General features: G+C 41.3%; 1 protein-coding gene across 5 annotated transcripts in view; it reads right to left on the bottom strand.

Annotated features, from left to right (window-relative positions):
• Positions 1-20,194, bottom strand: part of DNAJB6 (DnaJ heat shock protein family (Hsp40) member B6) — a 59,065-nt gene extending 38,871 nt beyond the window's left edge. For 3 of the 5 annotated variants that reach the window (XM_030264278.4, XM_012571386.5, XM_030264275.4), the window contains exons 1-5: positions 20,037-20,194; positions 10,658-10,766; positions 9,842-9,951; positions 7,105-7,164; positions 6,605-6,715 (exon numbers count right to left, since the gene is read on the bottom strand). In XM_030264278.4, coding sequence (XP_030120138.1) covers positions 6,605-6,715; positions 7,105-7,164; positions 9,842-9,951; positions 10,658-10,722 — 346 coding nt within the window. In that variant the 5' untranslated portion in view covers positions 10,723-10,766; positions 20,037-20,194. Of the gene's footprint in view, positions 1-6,604; positions 6,716-7,104; positions 7,165-9,841; positions 9,952-10,657; positions 10,767-18,827; positions 18,988-20,036 lie in introns of those variants that run through there. The other 2 variants (XM_030264277.4, XM_030264276.4) reach the window with 2 other exon arrangements.
• Positions 20,195-23,445: the final 3,251 nt, after the last annotated feature.

Here is a 23,445-nt window from a genome sequence, read left to right as displayed (position 1 = left end):
ACAGACACAATACCCTGAATACAACAGAATTCTTGGAGTAGGTGTTTTCTACCTTGTATCCTCTCTGAAAAAAAGTTTCAAATATGCAAATTTGCAGTAAACACACACAGAACCTCATGCTACAGCTCTGGAGAGCACTCGGGCACTAAAAAACATACCCTGAGAACTGGAGGGGCCACAGCAACCTGTAAGCACATTTGCATGGAAGTATCTTCTTCCTTACAAAGTAATCACACTGTTGATGCCCCTTACTAAGGGGAGACACTAAGATGTTGTTGTAAGCACTGTTGTTTCATGTGCTTGTAATGGTCTCTGCAATGCTCACTTTCATAAATTAGACATCAAACAGATGTCTGCCTCACATGTATGATAAATTACCAGAAAAACCATTGGGACGTCCTTCTAATGACATATAGCAGAGATCTTGGGATTCATTATTTTCTAGAAAAGGAGACCTAAAACATCACCTCTGAATGCCATCTATATGGTAATTACAGAGATGCTGCTGTACACTAATCAGCACTTTATACTTATCAAATGAATGCTAAAATGTCCAGGCACACCTTAAAAATGGAGGCAACTTCCATTACCTCTGTATGACCTGCTCTCCTTGAGTGATGTTCAGCATTTGTGCTCTGACCAATTTAACCAGCTACCTTTCCAAGAAAACCAAGTCAAAACATTTTCTTGGGGACTAACAATCTCAACTGAACTGGGATTCCCAAGACAAACTTTGGCTAGTCTGCTATCAAACAGTTTCTCAATCTATTTAATGGGACATTAGACAAAGATTAAAGTTTTAAGATAAACATGAGCATTTGGAGCAAGGCCTCCTCCTTTCAGCAGGGCTTTGTGTTAGTTTGGCCATGGAGCCACAGCACTAGCTACTCCTGTCTGATAATGCTGTCTGGGTGAGAGACTTCAAATATCCTCTTCACACCTATCAAGTTATTTCTGAAAAATTCATAGTGAGATTTGGACCATTCAATGGATAATTATGATCTAAGACTGGTGGTTATGAAATAAAACTGCACACTTATACCAAAGCAATGAATGCACACACAAATCTTTGAGCACTTCATAAATTGCACCAAAAGCAGCAAATTTACATCAACAAAAAGATTAATTACCAAAAAGACACTGCTGTTCAAGATAGCTTTAAATGAAAGCCACCTCCATTTTCAATTTTAATAACCCATTTAACTAACAAACACATTTTGCATTAGAACATTTAAACAATTAATTATCAGAAATGGAACAGCATGTGAATTAAAACCATGATCTGATTCTTACGTGAATCTTTTGCCACGGCAAGACAACTTTCTGTCCTTGAGACAAGCAGTTTGATGAAGCTGTCCCATTCAGGAAAAACATTCTAAAACACCTATCACGCAGAGCTTGCAATGATTACTGCTGTCCTCTCTCTTGTCAGATTAAGACTCCTTTGCCTGGATACTAAAAGCAACTCACTGTACTTTTCCAGAATAGTCCTGCTTCTTTTTATGTAATCAATATTACAGTAGTCAATCTGAAGTCCTTTGATGGAACCAAACTACTTACCAGATAACCATCTAGCTGATATTCTCTGGGACAAATATTTGTATCTAACTAGTTGTATGAAGGTGTTAAGTTTCATTTTACCTTTCATTTCCAATAGTAGATTTTGAAAAATCACATAAACCAGGTACCCAGAATTCTCAAGGGAAAACTCCACAGAATCCCTATGGGTTTCTACGCATTAAAATACATTGCGAATTCTGCTTCACAATCTAAAAAATCATTTAAAGACATTTATATATAACCATCTCCAAATGTACACTCAGAAACCACAGCAAAACTGTCAAGACTACAGTCAATGTTTAAAGAGATCCCACAGACTTCTCTTGAGACATCCAAGTCTAGAGGGGCATCCACCAGGAGCAATTCATCATGTCACATCAATAACACATTGTGCCAGGGAGAAAAGCCTGGTTGCTTATGGGGTTCATTTAACTACAAACACAGGCACTGGAAGCAGTTTGAAATGCCCTAAACCATCCTGTCAAGGTTGTAGACACAGCTGCTGGAAGATATTGGTCTGCTGCAGGGCCTGAGTTGTATTTCCAAGCCCATACACAAATTACTCAGGCATCATTGATACATCTGGAGTCAGCTGAGATAGTTTAGGGTGTGTATGCAGCTTCTAGTCTAGAAAAAAAAAATTAACTCCTTAATGAGTTTCTGTTGGCTAATGTTATGATCTTATTATACCATCTCCATCTTCCATAGTAACTTCTCACTGATAACACCTTCCAACATAGAGTCCACTCTTGAAGCGAGAATCTGAAAAGCCTCTAAACCAAAACCAAATCAATTCTTTAACAGCCCAGAAACACAGCCCAGCCTACACCAAACCACACCAATTTCTGTTCCTCAGCCTGAAGCAGCAGTCCTTCATCAATGCACTTCCATTACCAGTGGTAACACTGGAATCCTTCCCTCCTATGAACTGTTAAAGTACAGAAGAAAAAAAGTCCTTGAAAAGATTACAAGTAAAATACAAATAAACAGAACAAGGAACACGAACCAAATCAAGCCAAGCAGCACGTAAAACTGGAGTAGGATATAGGCGAAGTATAGAAGTTTAAGTATACTAACATGAGAAACCAATCCCTACATTAAGAGTAAACAATGAGTTCCCATGTCAAAGAGCAGCCAGAGGTGTGTGGGACAGACTGAACAGCAGATCACCAAACACTGCTGCACCAAGGCAGCACTTTGCAATGCAAAGTGTATTGCTGCATAGGAAGCACCAACTTTTCTTCCTGCCACAAAGATCACCATGCATCCATATGGCACAGGCTAAAAACTATCCCTAGGAGAGCTCACCAGGAATACACACTCTGCTGTAACCATGTGCCACAAAAAGCTAACCCACAAATCTCAGAGTAAGAGTTAAGCATCTGTCATAGCATCAGATCAAGTTTTAAAAAGTCCTTGCCTTCATGCACTCCTAGATTTACAAAGAATTTGCCTGAAAAAACAGTGAAAATAAACTGTGACAGTCTCCAGTGCAACACACAGCACATAACATTAACTTTGCTCCATTTGGAAGTGTTCAGAGTTGTCTCCAACAGTATTATAGATTTTCATTTCAAAAGCTTGAAGGAACTCATCAGTTAAAAATCTACATTCTCCTCTTTTCTACATATGAATAAAGATGTCTCTGTTTATAAAGAAAACTCTCTGTAACTGCAAGAGCAGTGCAGTATAGCTCAGTAGAGTTGAACACACTTAATTCATAGCACCATTTCAGAAATTCTTCACATCCATAAATCTACAGGAACTATGCATATGGATGCTGCTCTTTACATACTCAATGACAATCAGAATATAGGGAGTCCCACCTGCATTCTGTGGGCCTCACTACAAGCCACTTCAAACTGCATAAAAGGTACAAATGTTTTAAAGTATTTATTCAATTTCATCTTTGATTCCAGCAGTACACATTTTTAGAAAACATTACCTCAGTACTTATTTAGTGGCTTAGAATATCAATTATAAGCTGAGTAGCTCCTTAAGAAGTTAATAATTCCACAGAAAACTCATCAACAAGTTGAAAACTCCTCATTTTTAGACGACAAATTATCTCATTATTCAGGACAGAACTGTTCCACTAGTGTTTCAACACAACAGAACCTGTAAGGGCTGCAGTTCACCAATACAAATATTCATGCTATACATGCAATTCTATTGCTTGCTTTTGGAATTATAAAATGCACTATATTCAGCTGAAAGCACACATATTTTTATGTTGTACTGTCTTGAAACATTCATTTATGTGCAAAGACCAATTCAAATACTTTTTACAGAAACTGGTGAAAAAAATTGGAGTCACAATTACCCATGTTAGAGAATGTCTTAAACATCCTAAAGAAAAAAATAAGAAAGTGCTCACTTTGAAACCTTCCAACTAGAAAAATTTCAAGAGCTTATGCTCAAAATCCAAAGCTTAACTGAGGGGTTTAACTGGTCACTGACACTGCAACTATCCCCAGAAAGTAGAGAGGCAGCTTAGGAACGATTAGTTTTCATTAATTGGAGTGCACACAACACTGCTGACACTGCCACAAGCTTGGCAAGAAGCAGAGCCTGTGCTCAGTGCTCTTATCTTCCAGCTAACAAAGACAGTGATCAATACATGAAGCAGGTAACCTGATTTTGAATAAATAAATAAATCTGTGTGTTAAGCAGGGGGAGAATGTCTCTCTAGGTCACTAGTGCAGAGGTATGTTGCAAAGTCACTGGTGCCCCAAAGCAAGATGGACCACAGCCTCTATAGGAGAGGCTACTGCAGCATCCCATGGAACACTGGCAGCAGTGGTACCTCCATTTGACAAGCTGGATAGCTCTGTGCACTGTGCTGTACAGCCTTCCTTCTAAGGAACCCAAAAGGCGGGGCCTCAGCTTTCTTTAAGCCCATTGTTTATTTAACAGCAGAACTAAACTTCATGGCTTTAAGGTTAATCATGAATACTGACATTTTCAGAGACAGCAAGTTAAGTCTTCTGCTAGTATTGATGAAGTAAATACAAACACAATCAAACAGAGCCCATCTCAGTCTTCCACTAGTAGTATCTCACCTATACAATATACTATAAAGATATTTGATTGAGAACCAACTATTTTGTTTAACAGATCTTCAATCAAAAAATAAACAAAAGAACCGAACACTCTCCCAGCTCCTCCGCACTAGCTTCCTACTCAACATCTTGCTCAGATTTTTCCAGGTTTTCTACCACACAATCACAAAACAACTGAGTTTGACAAGGACCTCTAGGGCTCATCCAGTCCAATCCCTTGCTCAAACAGGATTAACTGGAGTGGGATTTCCAGGACCACTCCATATGCCTTCTGGCTATCTCCAAACATGGAGATTCCACAACCTCTCTGGACAACCTGCCCCGACATTGCTGCCCTCACAGTACAGTTGTGCTACCTTAAGTTCAGGCAGAGACTCCTGTGCTTCCATTTGTGGTCGTTGCCTCTGATCTCTCCACTCCCTTCCCAATGCACTGATGAGACTCTTACCCTAAGCTTTCTCCATACTGAACAATTCCAGCAATTCTCCCCATGTGTTCTTCAGAGAAGCTCCTGTAATTATCTTAGTGGCCTTTCACTGGATTCTATCCAGTAGCTGTTTCTTTTACTATGGAGCCCAGAAGCGAACCCAGTACTCCAGATGTGTCCTAACCAGTGCTGAGATCACTCATCTAAACTGAAATCCTTGTGTAGTACTTCCAAAAATTCTTATTCTGCTGCAGACAGTGAAGAAGTTGCATCTACCCAGTTCAGAGCCCATTCCACTCATCAGTATTTTGCTAGAAGTTTACTCCAATCTTCCCTTTCCTACTTTCAGCTGATTTCACACTGAATCCAACTGCCCAATTCAGCTGCCTATCTTCTACCAGATTCTTCCTCTAGATATTAATCTAATCCATCAACTACCATTCTACTGCATTCAACCTCTAGCCCTTCAACCCCCTTTCTAATCCTTCATTAGTCATCTAACAGCTGATGATCCTGAAATAGCAAACCAGAGAAAGATATAATTAAAATCTGAGCTGAACTACCCCCTTAATGCTGCCAGAGACAATAAATTACTTTAAAAAATATTAAAACATTTACAAACGTTACTACAGAGCTAAATCAATATCTACATACTGAACAGGAAGAAAGCCTGTTTTTCAAGTATACTTGCAGCTTTCAGTATGGAACTTTCTCACAGTAAATACTGAACACAGGATCTGTTCTCCTTTATAGGTCAGCATTTTGCTGAGTTGAACATACACACAGAGATTGCATAAGAATCCCAGTACCTCTGAAAAGACCTTCTGCTTGCTAGAGCAAGCAACATCACAAGCCAGAAGACCTTCAGCATGAGGGCAAAAAGATTACTTTGACAATTTTTACCACATATTGCTTTCTTTAATGAATGCTTCCTAAATGAAGAATTCAGGCCTAAAGAACTATTTTAACTGAGTCTCTAAAGGCTCTATACCCCAAGTAAACACATGACATGAATTTGAGAGAATATCTAGATTATGTATGCAATTTTTCCTATTCTGATAGCAGAAAATCAGTCCTGCTAGGACACAAGTTCACACTGAGAGTTATGGTGTAACAGTAATAGTTAAGCTGTCCTGTTCAGAAGCTCTCAAAGTTTTATTTTTTAATTTATTTACAGATCAAAAGAGAGAAATCAACAGAGTAAGTTAGCCTGCTCAAATTCTCAAGAGAAAATTCCAGTATGCACTTTTTCTGTTGAACATCATTTCCTTTCAACTTAGGAGACACTGGTTTGCAAACCAATTGGTTGGATATGGTTTGGCAAACCAGGCCTTCCAACAAAACATTAATTGGCAAGCCATACCTATTCTCATACAATAAAATTAACCAAGAAACAGGCAGGAAACAAAGATTTCAAATATAATACAAAATACCAGTTGTTTGCCTCATTTTCAGAACAATTTCTATTAAAACTACATTAGCTATGTTTGTTGTGAACGACTAAAGTTTTAGTCACACTTTATACACATGTAACTAAAACCAGGGGATCACTTACCGAAGAACTCAAATGAAAAGGGGTCCCTTCCACCAAAAAACTCCCTGAAGACATCATCTGGGTTGCGGAATGTAAATCCAAAATCAAATGGATTATCATGATGATTTCCACCTGCAAAAAAAAAAAAAAAGGAAAAAAGTTAAATTTCAGTTACCTTCACATATTCTTACTAATAAGAAAGTTCAGGCCTATAAGGTACTTCAATTATCCAGAAATATAATCAATTTCCAAGATTTTTCTTCAGGCTATCATTCAGATTTCTCTTTCAGATATCATTCAATTTAAGTATACACATTACTTTTTTACTTTTTATAATAGTTTTTCTGTTTTCAGATAACAGCAATACCTTTCATACTAACAAGAAAAACTGTAAAACAATTGCAATCTCGATTTTTAGAAGACTGAATTTTAGACCCTAGTAGAGACATTTCTAGATTCCTGTCTTGAAAAGAAAGCTACAGAAAACAGAGAAAACAAAAAACTGCTGGTTGTCAACATACCTCCACCTCCATTTATTAGGCCTTCTTTTCCATATCTGTCATAGATGTCACGCTTTTTAGCTACAAGGAGAAGTTGTACATCACATCAGTAAACAGGTTTGTTGGTTTTGTGAAAAAACAAAAACACTTCACCAGCATTCTCAGTTAAACATCTTCTAAAAGCTAGCTTATTTAAGGAAGTTCTGGCATATGATTGCTGACCATCTTCAACAAGAACTGCCAAAGCAATTTAGTTCAGAAAAAAAGTTACTGAACTTCAAATTTAAGACCAGTAAGCTGCAGAAGGTCCAGTCCTGATGTATGAGACAAAGTTTGGTTTAAGGACAAACTTCACATGGAAATTTGCCTTTAAGAAGGATATGGCAGATTTCTTCTTTGGACAGCTACCATGAAAAGTTTTAAGGCTGCGAAGGACCTCTGGACTTCAACCTGCTCCTCCACACAAGTCTAATCATGAAGTTGGTCACATCTTGCTCGAACAAACCTGAGATCTTATCTTATCTAAGAGTCTACAGGCTGTGTGGAGAACAGCTCCAGTGCTCAAGCATTCCCTTCCTTCTCTCCCTCTTGCAAACTTTGACCATTGCCTCTCTTCCTTTTATTGCACAAGACTGAGCCCGTTGTGGGGCAGTTATGAGAACAGAAGACAGTGTTTATATGAGTAACTGCAAACCTATAAAATTAATTATAACCACTTCTGCTAGTTTAATTGTGGGATATGGAATGGAGGATGAAGTGATGTTCCAAAATGCCATGGAAGGATGTGACTCAAACTGCTTGCTCTCTATTATTTTAGAAGGCATGGAATGACTATTAATTTTCACTGCAGACCAGCCAGTATCCATGAGAAAGGAGAGAAAAATGAACTTTACATTACTGCACAAGATCAGATGGCACTTTGGTACTGGAAGGGAACCTGAAGACCTTAAAGAGGCAGACAACTCACTTCAGCGGTACTGCTGAGGAAGTATCAGTCAAAAACCAATCAGGGCATTTGATTTTATTCTCTTAATATTATTATGATTTTCCCAGTGGAGTCTCCTCAGTGAAAGATGTTTTTAAAATTTAAACAGCATCACTTAAAGAACATGCAGTTACCTCAAACAGATGCTGGAAAGTAAAATACTTCTGACTAACAGGAATTAAAATTGTATATAATGGTTATCATCTCAAATAGCTTGCAATAGAGGTTCACATGGAGACAAATCCCCAAAGCTTGATGCATTATCTGTACTGCTTTGCTAGACAGCAGTTTTTAAAGAAAGGAGGTTAACCTACCCATCAAATTATGAAGAAAGCAGCAAGGTAGATAAACTGTCACGAGCAGGAAACAGCAAGGGTGCCCTGAGGGCTCACAAAGACCAAAATTCATCTTGAAAAATGTTCCACTTTTGAAACCACAAGGTTTCCCACAAGGGAAATGTGTTCAATGATCACCCAAATTCAGTATTTTTTTTGCTTATGTAATCCCTTACAAAACTATTCTTCTAACAAAAATCTGTCATCATTCAAGCCTGTAATGGTGTCAGAAAATTTCATTAAGTTTGCAGAACATTTGACTGCCTCTCAACCACTGGGCTCAAGATTCTGGTATCCCTGCTGCACAAATGATTGTTAAGACACCATTAACATAGGATTTGGCATAGATCCAAAAACTGGCAGCACTTTTAGAAGCTGTTCTAAACTTCTAGCACAGCACTGTTTCCAAAGAACTTGGAGATCTGTATAACAACCAGATCAGTATACTATTTTTATCCCGCTCAAAAAAATTAGCTTAAGCAGGATAAAGTACTCTAAAAGACAAGTATACAATGAACTAATGATAAATTAAGTTCTTTTTCTCCCCTGTTAATTAAGTATCAAAACCAAGCAAAGAAACACAGCGTACAAGACTGCAGCTCACTAAATCAGGCTGAACTCTGAGAGGTAATCTAGATGCTACCAGAGCTTTAAATATAGCTTTCCCATGCTCACTGTCTCAGGTGAAATCAAGGACACTTCAGAAATAGCATATAGACAGCTGCAGTCAATTACAGAGGAAAATAATCAAAGTAGCTTAAATCACTTTGTTATGATTCAGGCGGCTTTTGTCAGAACATTGGCAAAAGTTAATGATACTCTTCAAGCAAAAAGACATGGGTGAACTGTAAACTGCATTCCTGCACTACATGGGTCAGGCTAAACACCTCTTTCAGAACAATTCAAAATAAATACTATCTTTAGTATCACAGTTGACTGAATTTACGGAACTCACTCAAATGAAACCAAAACTTTCAGCAAGGTTTACAGTATGCCTGGGTTTTGTCAAGACTAATGTACTGTTACAAAAGCTAAAAGCTGTAGGTCCAACAGTGGGTACCTCAGAGTTGGTCAAGCCTGACTTCAGAAGATAAACACAATACCCCTATACTGATCATAACGCTGGCCTCACTTGCTAAGATAAAATTAATCTTGGGATTCACAGAAGTCTCCACAGAAATTTCTAGCAGACACTGAATTTCAGTTTCTAGTATTTTGGTTACCTATTTAGGGAGATTCTGAAATTTTTGTTTCAAAATTTCTGCTTATTCTGTCTTATCTGCAACATCTTTGCCTTTCCTTGCTTTTGAAAAGGAAGTAGTCAAGTTGGATGGTGAACCAAAATTACAATATCCCTTCAAACCACCATTGATCAACATTTTCAGTCTGATTCCCAGGACAGAGAAAGGCAGTTCAAGAACCCTTTTAAAATACTTACCATCTGACAAGACTTCGTAGGCTTCAGCTACTTGCTTAAATTGCCGCTCCGCCTCATCTTTATTGTCTGGATTTTTATCAGGGTGCCATTTTAGTGCCAATTTACGGTACCTGAGTGGAAGGAAGACAAAGGATATTTTACTCTGAAATAACAGAATATGCTATACAAATAAACACAATGTTGTCAGGTTAAACAGGTTGTCAGGGATTGAAGAAAGAAATTCCTGGTGCTTTGTATCTTGCATTTAGATGTTGGGACCAACAGATCCTGCAGGTACACACAGAACCACCTATTCAGGTATGTTTTAAATTAGAAAGTATGTTTGGGTTCCTTACTTATTCTGATGTGCATTTCTGATGATCAACATCTGTGAGACCTAAGCAAAACATTCCAAAATATCTCTGCTGTGGGCTTCTCCTTAGAGCTCTGTAATTATTCAGTACTACAACCGACCAAGGGAGGCATCAAGAAGGATCTGGTACATTAAAAGTTGATAAAGCTCCAAGAACACAGACTGTGACATCCTAAGATCAATGCCTGCTTTGACAGCTACACCAGCACACAATTCCAATCCTCAAATGAAACATTTTAGGTGAAGTGTCCATAACTTCTTACTTAGAGGGGCAAAACTAAACTTGCACTTAGGTTGGTGGGCTTTGCAATTATCCAAGACCACAGCTCAAACATATGAGTTGATAAAGTAGCATGTGCAGGAATTTGCAAAAGAATACAGGAAGACAACAAAATGTGAATCCAAAAACCATGTAATTATATCTGTCCCTTAAAATCCATAACATCCACACCAGTGATACTCACGCTTTTTTGATATCCTCTGCTGAGGCATGCTTCTGCACTCCCAGAACTTCATAATAATCCACCATGTTTCAGGAGTTCTTGTGGTAACAACAGTCAAGTCCTTCCAGTCCTGTAACAAAAACAATTTGTAAATGAAGCCTGTCCAGTGCTGTCAGGTAGGAGCCTGGTATTGCCTTGTATCAAACCTGACCAAAGAAAGAAATTTTCTAAATCTCAAAAAATAAACCACTTTACTTTAGGTCAAGAGATCAAACAATTACTTTAATTCAGATTTTTATATTCTTTAATCTCACTGGAACACAGTACACAAACACATAGATATATAGCAGCTCCTGAAACAGATTAGACTGATAAGCTAAATTCAATCAGTATTTTAAGAAGGGCATCTGGATTACAGTTTTGATGTAGATATTAATAACTCTGAATGCGAAAGCTCACCTGTTATCTATGACACCTGTCATGTCTAAAGCACATATGGGCATAAACAAAGGGACCCATCTTTCACATCTGTTCTTCAGAAAATTACTTCCACCAATATGCTCCCTTCAGAAAAGCAATGTTTGTGCGGGTCTTGGAAATTTAAAATTCAAACTTATTGAGTCCAGTAAGCCTTTCTTGTACTCAGACTCTGACAGAAAATGTGCATGTTGCCAAAGCTACTGAATACCATTAGCCTCCTTTAAGTTTACCAAGAGAAGCACATAACCAGGCAAGATTGCTGCAACTGCAAGGTAACCAACCAATTCAAGTGCAGAGGCACCTACTGTTTGTCACTATAAAAGAATAGCTACCACAAGAGTCCTGAGAAACCTAGAAGTTAATAAAGGAATTTAAATATTGACAGTTTCTTGTCAACGTTAGAGAATAATTACAAGGAACAGTTACACTGACCATTACTCCATTACTCCAACTAAAAGACCACCAAGATGAAAGAACATTTCTAAAGTTTCAAGAATGTTTCATGTCTTCATGCAATGCTGCCTTTCTCTCAACTGCTAAAAAAAATCTCCATTCTGGCAAAACTTCCAAACCCATTTCCATCCCACCACTGCTGGTTTGTTTCAATTTAATGAACAAGGAAACAGTGACCTTTTCCAGTAGTTATCACCTTGTTGCAGGGAAAGTCACCCAGATACACCCAGAACATAATACACTAATATATTAGTCACATTTTCTTCTCTCTTGCATCACAAACAAAAATTAATTGAAATAATCTTTCCCCCCTCAAGTCATTCAGCATTTTTCATTTTAGCCCAGGCAGTCTCAGTTTCCTTTCCTTTTCCATAAGTGCTGAAAGAACCAAGTATGATGTAGCCTAATGAAATATTCTGAAATTAATTTATTGTACTACTTTTACATGAATCTTTCAACATCCTGGGATATAAACATTGAAAAAATACTTCATTTTAAAATAAATTGGTACATCTTCAAAATATGTTCCTGCTGTAGGTTAAAGCTTAATTAACTTTAATTATGGATTATGGTTACACACACATTTCCTCAAATGGCAGAACTAGTTTAAGAGATACCCTGCCATGCTTCCTCCCCTCTCCAAACCACTTACAGAAGCAAATGTACTGAAGGGCCCACGTGTTTAAAACTTGGGGGTGGTTTTAGCAATCTACTTAACCATACAGTCCCACAGACACAAAATTAAAGTGTAGGAAGTAAACAACCCTTTGAAGAAATCTCCACATCAAAAAACCCATAAGAGTATAGTTAATATTGTGACCAACACCAAAGGAAGTTGGGGGATCTGCATTAACATTAAGAATGCCAATAATAATATCCTAATGGAAGGGTTCAATATGTAAAAATACAGATTACCAAAAATATCCCAGGATACTTGCTATCAACCGGCCTCTCTAGTTTTGCTGTTTCCCACACAACAATTAGAACAGCTCTGTGAACGCAGAGGCAAGGAGCAAAGTCAGTACGGTTAAGCATGTTATCAAATCCCACAGTCAGCCTTAGGAACAATAGCATATATGGAATGTATAGTTTGCAAAAAGAAATCAGAAGGAGGGAATCCAGTATGAGTCAAGCTTAAGGCCAGAGGTCAGAGTCCCTCCTAACTACAGATACCAGCCTAAAACTAGCACACAAACAGCAAGAAGCCACAGGATAGGAGCATATACCATAACACTAAGTGTTCTTTCCATATTCTCCTTTTCTTACACACAAGACTCTCATTAGCTCTCAAATCTGGTACCTATCTTGGAGGAAAAACGTAAAACTCAAGCTTTGAACTAAAAAGTGCATGTAGGAAAAGCAACTTAGGTGTAAAATATAAATCGCATTTTTTCCTAGAGAACTTTGTGCACACAGGTAGTCATGCTGATTTCAACACAGTATTTTTTTCAAAACTTTCCTGCTTGTTTAAAAGCAATGCTGCAGAGCTGTGAAGTTCAGACTAAATATAAACACCATATATCTTAGACAACAGAAGCCTGAAGTTGGGACAAAACACAAAGGTAGAGCAACATAACCACCTTTTAACAGATAACTCTGACCCTAAAAAGCTACTCCTTCAAGATAGAGAAATTACTTGTTTCAAAGTAATGTCTGGGGGATTGCATATTCTGTCTTTAGTGAGTGTTATTGCTCACTAGTATAGAGTCTGGAATGAAAACAAGCCAGAAAGTTTCTAAAGAAAACAAATTATTACTATTCTCCTTCTCCTAATCAAAGTGTCACCAAAGTCAGGTGACAGGAAGCATTCATCTGATATCCTGTTACTTATATCTGCTAGTTATCATAAAGCATAAACTGTACTGCTGAAACTTCAGTTATCATAGGAACTTTTTGTATGTAAAACGGTTTAAAAATATTTATAAAAAAAAATTAATCTGCAGCTTCTTTTGTCCAGTTTAAGAAAAAAATGTCAGCTAATACTTAGCCCCTCAACAGCCAGTAAGACTGACCAAAAAACACCACGCACACCCAGAAAACAGCCCTCCCCCAAAATATCCAACAATATTCACAAATAGAAAAGACCTCTATCTGCAACCTTTCCAGGACAGAAGTATTTAAAATATTCACTCAAGAAAATAGCCACCATCAGCTTATAATAAAGCAGAATATGGATGGCCATTGACTTAGAAAATAGAAGATGGCCAATTAAAAAAAAAAAAAATCAGTACTTTTAAGGCTAGTAGGAATGTGCATGATGAAAATGCCTAAATGTTTCAAAGATTCAAACCATATACCTCCCTGCAAGAAACCACCCAACTGTCCTAACTGAAATGACATGACAAAAATCTTCTCCAAATACGCAATCTGTCAAATAAATTTTCCCCAAATATACAAGCAAGGCTCATTAATTAGGCACTTGAAAGTTTTTTCTAAAGCCAGGTGGATGCCAGCCCACATTAGCTGATTTCCTGCCTCCATCCACAGAAAATCTTCAAAATTTCAGAAGACAAGCCAAAAAAAAAAAAAAAAAAAAAACATCTGAAAGAAGATGTTTCATGGCCTTTGTGTTTGCTCGCAAAAATCTGTAGTTCCCTGAGCTGGGAACTGTGCTGTCAGCTACTCCAGCTCATTCTTTGGGGCATGAAAATCAAACAGGCCACTGTTTATGTGAACCAAAGGTTTCCACAGTTTATAGATTTCTCAGTCATCACAGGAGAAGGCAGCTTTGTTCTGGTTTACAGAGCAGAGGCCCTGAACTACTGGCTCTAGGCAAGTGACAGGGCCACATGAGCAGGCACAGGCTCTCCCCACACAGCTCAGCCCAGCGCTCAGCCAGTTACCCAAAACCTGGCTCATAAACTCTCTACAGCACAGTCCTCAGCTACATAAAAAGCATGAGAAGTATTACAGAAGACAGACATGTAGAGAGCTCCAAACTTTTCTAAGATCAGATGAACAGAGAAAAACAAGTAATCTAACAAACAACCAGCAGAGGTGACAAAGCAGCACCCCTAACTAAATACAGAAAAGGGGAAAGCATCCAAACAAGAAATTCTTTAGAGCAGCCAGGAGGGAATTCAGACAGCAAGGGGCATGCGACCTTTGCAGTCAGCTTAGTCAGAAAAAGTTATCTATTTCTGGCCACGAAGCAATGGGCAGCACAGAGAGTCCTCAAAGATGCCAGAACAGCTCGAGCTCAGTGACTACAGCAGTCACCTGGAGAGCAGGATGGAGTTCCAGACTCCTGATTCACGAAGTTCACAGAGCAGGCATTCATCAACATCCTCTGCGAGTCCCAGAGCCACCCAGGTCCCAGCACCTGCCCCTCTTCCATGGCCTTAACTAAAGGATTGCATCCTGCTGTCAGCTCTGGAGGAATAAACACCCTGCTCTGAATCCCAGTTCACTTTGACTGAACTCTCAAAAATCCACTGTGCTAACACAAAAATTCCCCCAGTTTAACAGAAATTTTTCCTAAGAGTAAGAATGCTGAGGAACAAATAAAGTTATCCATGAGTGCAAGAACACAGACCAAGAAAACCTGTATAAGTTTTGTGATTAATAAACCTGACAAATACATCTAAACAAGGCACTAGCATTAATTTTTTTCCTCCCACTTATACATACACAGTGCAGACTAAAGCATATCAGCAACTTCAATACTTTTAGCTTTTACTTACCTAAGCTTAGAAAAGCTGTCACAGTTTAACTTCACAGGTTCCTGAAATTTATTGTTTCACGGAAAAATGTCCATTTACCATGTAATTAAAATTAAGAAAATGTACTTAAATAGCCATGTTTATGGTCATTATTTTAATACCCCCTCAGCATCCCCAGGATATAAATTTAATAAAATGCACATTCCAAAAAGCTTAGTTTAATCTCATGTTTACAGCAAACATCCTGCTTGTATGTCAGACAGCAGAGTGGATTTGGATACAGTTGTTATTATTATACCAGTCCACACAGGAGGAAGGCACCTGGGCTGACTGCTTTACCTCGAAGTTCATGTTCCATTGTAGAAAAGCCAGCAACAATAAAACTCCACTACAGCCAAACAAGAGGCACCCTCACCCCTTAAGGCAGGAAGCTACAAAGAATCCTGTCCACTCCTCCCCAAGGGCAGCAAGACACAACTCTGGCACGAATTACAGGACTTGGGCTGTATTGCTGCCTGGCACATGGAAAGCCTGTAGAGGGCAACACGTAAGAAACCATTAAAAAAAGTGAGCCAACCAAAAATGGAAACAGAAGAAATTCAAACTCTTCATCTGTGAAAGAAATGTAAACTGGCTAACAAATAACAGGAAAGGATGCTGATCAGTCAACAGGCCACCCTCGCTCTCTTGGCTGAGACTCTCCTGCTTATCCATCTGATCTCTGATAAAGGGGGACTTATTAATGATCTTTCCTTAAAGCAAAGGAGCACTTTTCCAAAACAACTCAGGTGTCCAAATTTGGAATTGTGTCACAAATATCTGGAACACTGTCACTTTCCTAAAACTAACCATAAAAGGCTATTTTATATGAAGTAAAAGTCATGTTTTATTTCAAAAAATATATGATCTGCATATGATTAAGCAATTAAAAATAGTGAAAGCCTCAACTGAAAGACATGGCCCAGAAAGTTTTAGGCAAATCACATGCAATCAGACGATCCTTTAGGGAAAAGAAAACAGTTAGGGAAAATAGTTCAAAGTTTCTACACATTTCCCCTGAACTGTTTTTGAGTCATGATAACTTTATTCAAGCCAAACAAAAAGAAAAAAGAAAAAAAAGCTTCATTAAAGCAAAGAGTAAGTTCTTTATCAGAGTGTTGACAGACTGTCACCAATTCAGACTACATTTTAAGATAGAAAAACAATTCTGATCAGAAAAATTAATGTTTTAATAAAAACTGGCTACAATGTAGCTATGAATGGCTTCAGACTTACTATATGGCCTTTAAGATCCTTAAGTACTGAGTCCTCACTAACACCAGTGGGATTTCAGTATTCAGAACGAATAGAAAACATAAAACCTACAACTAGTAACTATAGGAGTGTAATGTATATGCATGAATTATTTCTTCCCTAGCAGTTAAATAAATAAAGCAGAATGATTTCATTACGTCTAAAGTAAAGAAAATCTAACATCCATTCAAATGTATTTCATTCAGAAGAAAATATAATTTGAACTACTAATACCCTCAACTACAGTTTTATTTTAAATCTATCCTAAAAGAAACAAGCATCATATGCAAGATCCAACAAGTTTTGGCAAAACTAAGTAATTTCTCACTACTCTTTCCACTGCTTGAATAAGACAAGGGAAAAGCTTTGTCAGGAAATGTTTTCAGGACACAACTGAGGAGGCTCTTTACAAAATGCTATTAGAAAAATGGAGCACAACGCTTAAACATAAACCTCACACAGCTAAGTCGAAAATTACAGCAACGAATTCACTTCAGAGCATGGCTCCACGCTTCAGAAGCGGTGGATGTGCTCCGGGAAGTCTGGGTGCAGCGCGGGGGCTGTGCAGGGCGGGCCGTGCCCTCCGCGGGCTCACAAGGGCCGGCAGGGCGGGCCGTGCCCTCCGCGGGCTCACAAGGGCCGGCAGGGCGGGCCGTGCCCTCCGCGGGCTCACAGGGCTGTGCAGGCCGGGCCGTGCCCTCCGCGGGCTGACAGGGCTGTGCAGGCCGGGCCGTGCCCTCCGCGGGCTCACAAGGGCCGGCAGGGCGGGCCGTGCCCTCCGCGGGCTCACAGGGCTGTACAGGCCGGGCCGTGCCCTCCGCGGGCTCGCAGGGCCGTGCAGGGCGGGCCGTGCCCTCCGCGGGCTCACGGGGCTGTACAGGCCGGGCCGTGCCCTCCGCGGGCTCACGGGGCTGTACAGGCCGGGCCGTGCCCTCCGCGGACATTCCGCCCGTGCCGCACCTCAGAGCGGGCCCGGCGCAACCGCCGCGCTCGTCCCGCGCACGCTCCGCTCGCAGACCTCGCTGCGCCAACGAGCCCGGCACAGACGCACAACAGACCAAAAACCTGGTGTTTGTTTCTCGTGTGCTGTTAGGAACGCCTATATCCTACATAAAATGATAATGACTTAACATAAATTATTCCCTCTCCTCGCATACATTCCAAAACTTCTAATGGATAAAAGAATACAGTTTGTAAAGAAATCTATTTATCTATTTTTAAAAAATCGGTACCAAAACACATTAGCCTCTAACTAAAACTTCAGTCTTACACAAAAGCCCTGCATGCCTTCTTCCCAAACTCTGCCAAGATAAATTAACAAACTGCATCGATCTGGGAAGGACAGAGAAAATAACCAGAGAGAGAAGCTGTCTGGATAAGAATCTGCTGTAGTTTGAAAGCACAAGTACTAAGAAGACAAGCCTGATGGAGAACCAGGGGAACTCTGCAGTTTACAGATTTAGTTTACATTATTAGTAGCACTGCAGTCTAAACGGTGCTGCCAATAAAAGCAGCAATTTAAATTTCTACTCCAATAGAGATTATTTACAAAAACGTAATACTAATTTAACTTCTATTTTCAACACTTATTCTCCACTGAGAAGTCAGCACAGGAGCCAAGGGGAGTACACAAAGTTAGACCAGTGTTCTGCAATAGTTAAAATTCTGGTTGTTTGCAATAAAAAAAGTAATCACACAGACAAGATCTGTAAATACACTTACTCATTGGTCCAAACAAATCTTCTTTGACAACATAATCCATCAAACTAAATGGTATTTTCACTATTAGGCTCTTGATCACCAGCTGAACATAAAATCCCTAACTGGAGTACAAGGATCTCCAAAGAGTAAACAAAAATTAAGGTCAGCAGACAGCAGTGACTGCAATCTCTGCTGCAAGACCAGAGAGGCAGAGCCTTGCTTCATCCCAGTTGTTCCCTTGTGTCAGCTCCTTGTTCTTATCACTTTTTGACACTTTATACTCTAAAAACTCTTGGGTTTGATCACTGACTATGCAATGACACAAGCCTAACCATTCACATGTTATAAACGCAGATTTCATGTTACTGTGTCTAAACAAGTAGCAGTTTATAATAACCACAATTTAGAACAGATTTGTTCAGTATTTTGAATTATTTCTAACACCTTTGTTAGCACGGCTGTAGCACGTTTTCAGCAGCCAAGGAGAGCTCAGACAGGAACACAACACAAAGTGTTGGTGCAAACAGGAACGCGAGTCCCAAACCCAGCCTGCTGTCCCCCCTCAAGTGTAACAAATACTGACCACAAACAGTGTTCCTTACCTGGCAGTATCAGTTTTCACCTCGGCTCGGAACCTGGCAACAGCGAGCTCAAAACACCCGACCTCTGCCGACCTCACCAACAACAAACCTCCCGAGTAATCAACACTGAGCGGAACAAAACCGAACTGCTTCCATGGGGGAGAATCACAGCTCGTATGGCCTACGGTCACCAGGGGGGGAAAACGCCTCTGAGATCATCCAGGGCAAACACCCCCCAACACCGCCACTGAGATCATCCAGGGCAAACACCCCCCAACATCGCCACTGAGATCATCCAGGGCAAACACCCCCCAACACCGCCACTGAGATCATCCAGGGCAAACACCCCCCAACACCGCCACTGAGATCATCCAGGGCAAACACCCCCCAGCACCCCCACTGAGATCACCCAGGGCAAACACCCCCCAACACCGCCACTGCCTCCGAGATCATCCAGGGCAAACACCCCCCAACACCGCCACTGAGATCACCCAGGGCAAACACCCCCCAGCACCCCCACTGAGATCACCCAGGGCAAACACCCCCCAGCACCGCCACTGCCTCCCGTAACCACAAACCCACCCCGCGCCACATCCAGGCGCTCCCGAACATCTCCAAGGATGCTGACTCTACCACCACCACCCTAGGCAACCTATTCCAATGGCTGGCCACGCTAAATGTGAAATATTTTTTACACTATCTAATCTGTTAAGGCCATTTCTTCTGATCCTCTCTCTGTCTGCAGGCACGGCCCGCAGCTCATCGCCATCTCCTTTCAGGGACTGGTAGAGAAAAGGAGGCCACAACAAGGCTTACAAGCCGCCCAGGCAGCACCCTGCGACAAAAGGCGCTTTAAGGACAAGGTGTGTTAACGAAACGAGGCTCGCCCTCATTCCCTGGGAATTGACACCCCTGTGAGCACGGACTGGAAATCCGGAATTTTTTTTCTGCCTTGCGGCAGTGCGGGCTGGCACCGAACGTCCCGGGGTTCGTCCCGCTCCGAGCGCCGGGGGCAGCCCTGGCCAGCCGCTGCCTCCCCGAGCTCCCTGCGACCCCCGAGCCCCGCCAAGGCCGGGCAGAGCCGCCGCGGCACCACCGCCGCGAGCAGGCCCCGCTACCGGGCACGCCGCTGCCTGGCACCGCGGCCCGGCCAAGCGGCCGCTCCCCGCCGCCCTCTGCCCGCCGCACGGCCGCGGCCGGGCAGCCCCGGCCCGAGGTCCCCGCGCTCACCCGCCGGTGGCTCCGCAGCGCGGCCGCCGCTCCCCGCCCGCCGCTCCCGCCGGCCCCGACAGCAGCGGCCGCAAACAGGAAGTGCCGCCAGCGCGCGCCGCCGCTTCCGCCCCGCCGCTTCCGGAAGTTTCTGGAACGGCCCCGCCGGGCGTCCCGTGCGAGCGGAGTGCGCCCCCTGCCGGCGGCCCGCGGCACTGCAACGGGAGGGGCGGGGCCAGGGCAGTGTGGAGGCGGGGCTTCGTTAGGTGGGCGTGGCCTCTGCTGGTGGGTGGGTCTTCTGTGTGGGCGGGGCTTCCTGAGGGCAGCGAAGCAATATCCGGGTGTGCAGCCAAGGGGAAAGGCAAAAAAGAAAAATAATAAGGTTAAGAAACCTTCTTTGAATAGCTGAGACGTGAGATGGCAAAAATTCTTCCCCTTTTGTGTCTTTACTCTCCAAAACTGGGGGTGGCAAGAGCATGGACAAGGCGCTGCTCCAGCAACAGGAGATGAGGCAATGGGCAGAAACTGATGTGCAGAATTTCCACCCGAGGAAAAACTTTACTGTGCAGGTGACCGTGCGCTGGAACAGACTGCCCAGAGGAGCTGTGGAGTCTCCCTCACTGGGTATTCCAGAACCATCTAAACACAATCCTGTGCCGTGTGCTCTGGGATGACCCTGCTTGAGCAGGGAGGTTGGACCAGATGGACCTTTCAGCCTGACCCATTCTGGGATTCTGTGAGGGGAAATGCAAAAAGTGATGCCTGGGTGTGGTGCTGTAGGAAAAGGTGAAAAAACAACAATTTTAACAAACATTCTTTGAATAGGTGAGTTTGGGTGCTCAAGGTGAGATATCAAAAATGTTTCCCTTTTGTGTGTTTAAGTTGTAGTCTCAAAAGTTGTAACTCTGGCACACAATTCCTTTGAGGTCAGATTCCTCTCCATGCATGCAGCACCCTGCACTGGCTGAATATATTGGAGCATCCTTTGTGTTATATTCAAGTTTTCTGAGTGCCATGGTTGAGAGCAAAGCATAAGGCAGCAAAGTTATTTTTCTACTTCTAAAATATAGACTTCATCCATGCTCTAAATTGCTGTAAAATTATATTTCTTGCCCCTTATTTTAAAAGTGGAGGCATTAATTTATAGATCACCAAAAGGAAGTTAGAGAGTTTTCATGCCTAAAATGCATACTTCCAAAATAAATTCAATGAAAAGGCTACTCATTATTTAGGAAGTGTTTGTGTGGGAGTGGGGTCAGTTCAAAAAGACAAAAGCCAGCTTGCAATAAGGCAGAGGAAACCCTAAAACAAATCAGCAGGACAAGTAGTAGGACAACCCTAAGTGCAGGCTTGGTGCTTTGGGGAAATGCAAGCTTCAAAAGAAATATTGTTGATTGTTGATGCTATGTTGTGGTCGTGGAAACAATTCTTCAAAATTAGAGCAGAAAGACACCTCACTCCATTATTAGTTTCTCATCATCAAGTAGCTGTAAAGTCCAAGTTGTTGGTCCACTGGGAAAGAAAAAACCCAGAGGATTAGTGGGTTAGACTGGCTCTTCCTAATGGATGAGGTTCAGACCTCAGAGGATTCACAGCCTGGCAAATGCAAAGGCAGGTCAGTATTGTGAGGTGAGGGAGGAGACCATACAAAATTTTGATTTAATCCTTTTAACACTTCTTGTTCTTGAAATAATGGTTTTTCTCCAGCCTTTCATTACCAATTACAGTGGAGAAAAAAAGTGAAGAGTCCTAAAACCTGAGCTGTAGTAAACAAGACAGAAGTCACACGAGGAAGTTTCTTTGCTTTAATAATTTAAAGAGCAGATTTTATATTTACACTTAAAGTATGATGTATGCCAACCATAAAACTTTCTGTTTAGCCAAGCAAGCAGAACATGGCAAACAAGCATGATTCCATATGGAACTAGAGGGCTGGAATCAATGCAAGCAGGACCATGGCTTCTTTAACACAGTTGTTATCAGTACATTAATCTGCCCAGAAATTTTCTAACACTGTTCTGACTCTAAACAGCATAGCCCTGCTTTAGCATCCTTCAGATACAGGAATAACATTTGGGAAGGCTTAGAGACCAATTTTGCATTTGGAGAAAGGAAGGTATGAGAAGGTAAAGTGCCTGCTCATAGCTGAGGGCAGCGTAGTTTAGCATTTTCTACAGCAAAACGCTGAGAATGTTAATAAATGTTTCCTAACAAAGTTATAGATGAAAACAAAATAATTTTTTTTTTAATTAAAAAATTTAATTGGTTTATGATTGTCTTTGAAGATATGAAGACATTTCCCAAGACTTCTCAGAAGGGGCAGTTTACAGAGCCACCAATTACAAATATAATTTATTAGGGGATCTCTTTTTTTTTTTAACTTATGGTCATTGATAGATCAGATTATCTCCTGAACAATAACAAGAATTATTTACTTTTTAAACATTTGCTGAAACTGGCACATGATATTTAATTTTCTGTTCTCTGTTACAGGGCAAGGCAGGTGATTTCAATTAAAACAGCATGTGGCAAAGCCCACCAGAAGAGGTACTGCAGGGAATACTGAAGCACACACACCCAGGACTGCCCTGGTTGAACTTCAAATGGTTGGTGATTACCCAGCCCTCTGATTTGTCTGGGTCTCTGCAGGGCCTCCCTTCCCTCAAGGGAGTCAGCAGCTCCTCCCAGTTTAGTGTCCTTGGCAAACTTAGTTAGTATCCCACCCAAGTCATGGATGGGGATGTTGAAGAGCACAGGGCTGAGGCTGGGCCCTGTGGAACCCCCGTGGGGACAGGACACCAGCCTGCTGTCACCCCATCCACTGCAGCCCTTGGTGCTGCCCCGTGAGCCAAATGCTCACCCATCCCATGATGTGTTTATCCAGCTGTGTGCTGGACATTTTGTCCACAAGGATCCTGGGAGAGACAGTACTGACTGTTTTACTGAAATCCAAAAGGATTGCATAACTGGCTCATTAACATTTTTAATTAGGTCTATTTATAGGACTAATAAAACTGAAAAGCTTTTTGATTCAGAACACCTTCAAAGGTATTTGCAAAAGTATGAAGTCAAAGTGTCCTGTGTTTTTATGGCTTGCTGCTTGCAGCAGAAGCCTGGAGTACTGCCTTAAGGGACATTAAATCTGGTGTTGCTGGCAGAGCATCAACATTCCAATAACAAGAGGGTCTGTGGGCCTGTTGAAGCTGGTATCAGAGATCCAGGCTGATATCCAAGTGCTGAGTCATTGAGTCAGAGTAAAGCTGCTATCAAAGAATCTTAATTGTTTAAGAACTTTCAACTCTCCTCTGGGAACATGAGAGAAAGGTCTGGTCACCTCACCCAACTTCAGCTGTCTCAAACATCCAGTCTGAGGCCATGGACTGTGAAGAGAGAGGAGGAGAGGGCACCTCCAGGGCTCAGTTCCTTCCAC

Source organism: Taeniopygia guttata, chromosome 2, assembly GCF_048771995.1.
Source record: "Taeniopygia guttata chromosome 2, bTaeGut7.mat, whole genome shotgun sequence".
Classification (NCBI taxonomy): Eukaryota; Metazoa; Chordata; class Aves; order Passeriformes; family Estrildidae; genus Taeniopygia; species Taeniopygia guttata.
Note: the sequence above shows the minus strand (reverse complement) of the source record. Positions and strands in the feature narration are given on the sequence as shown.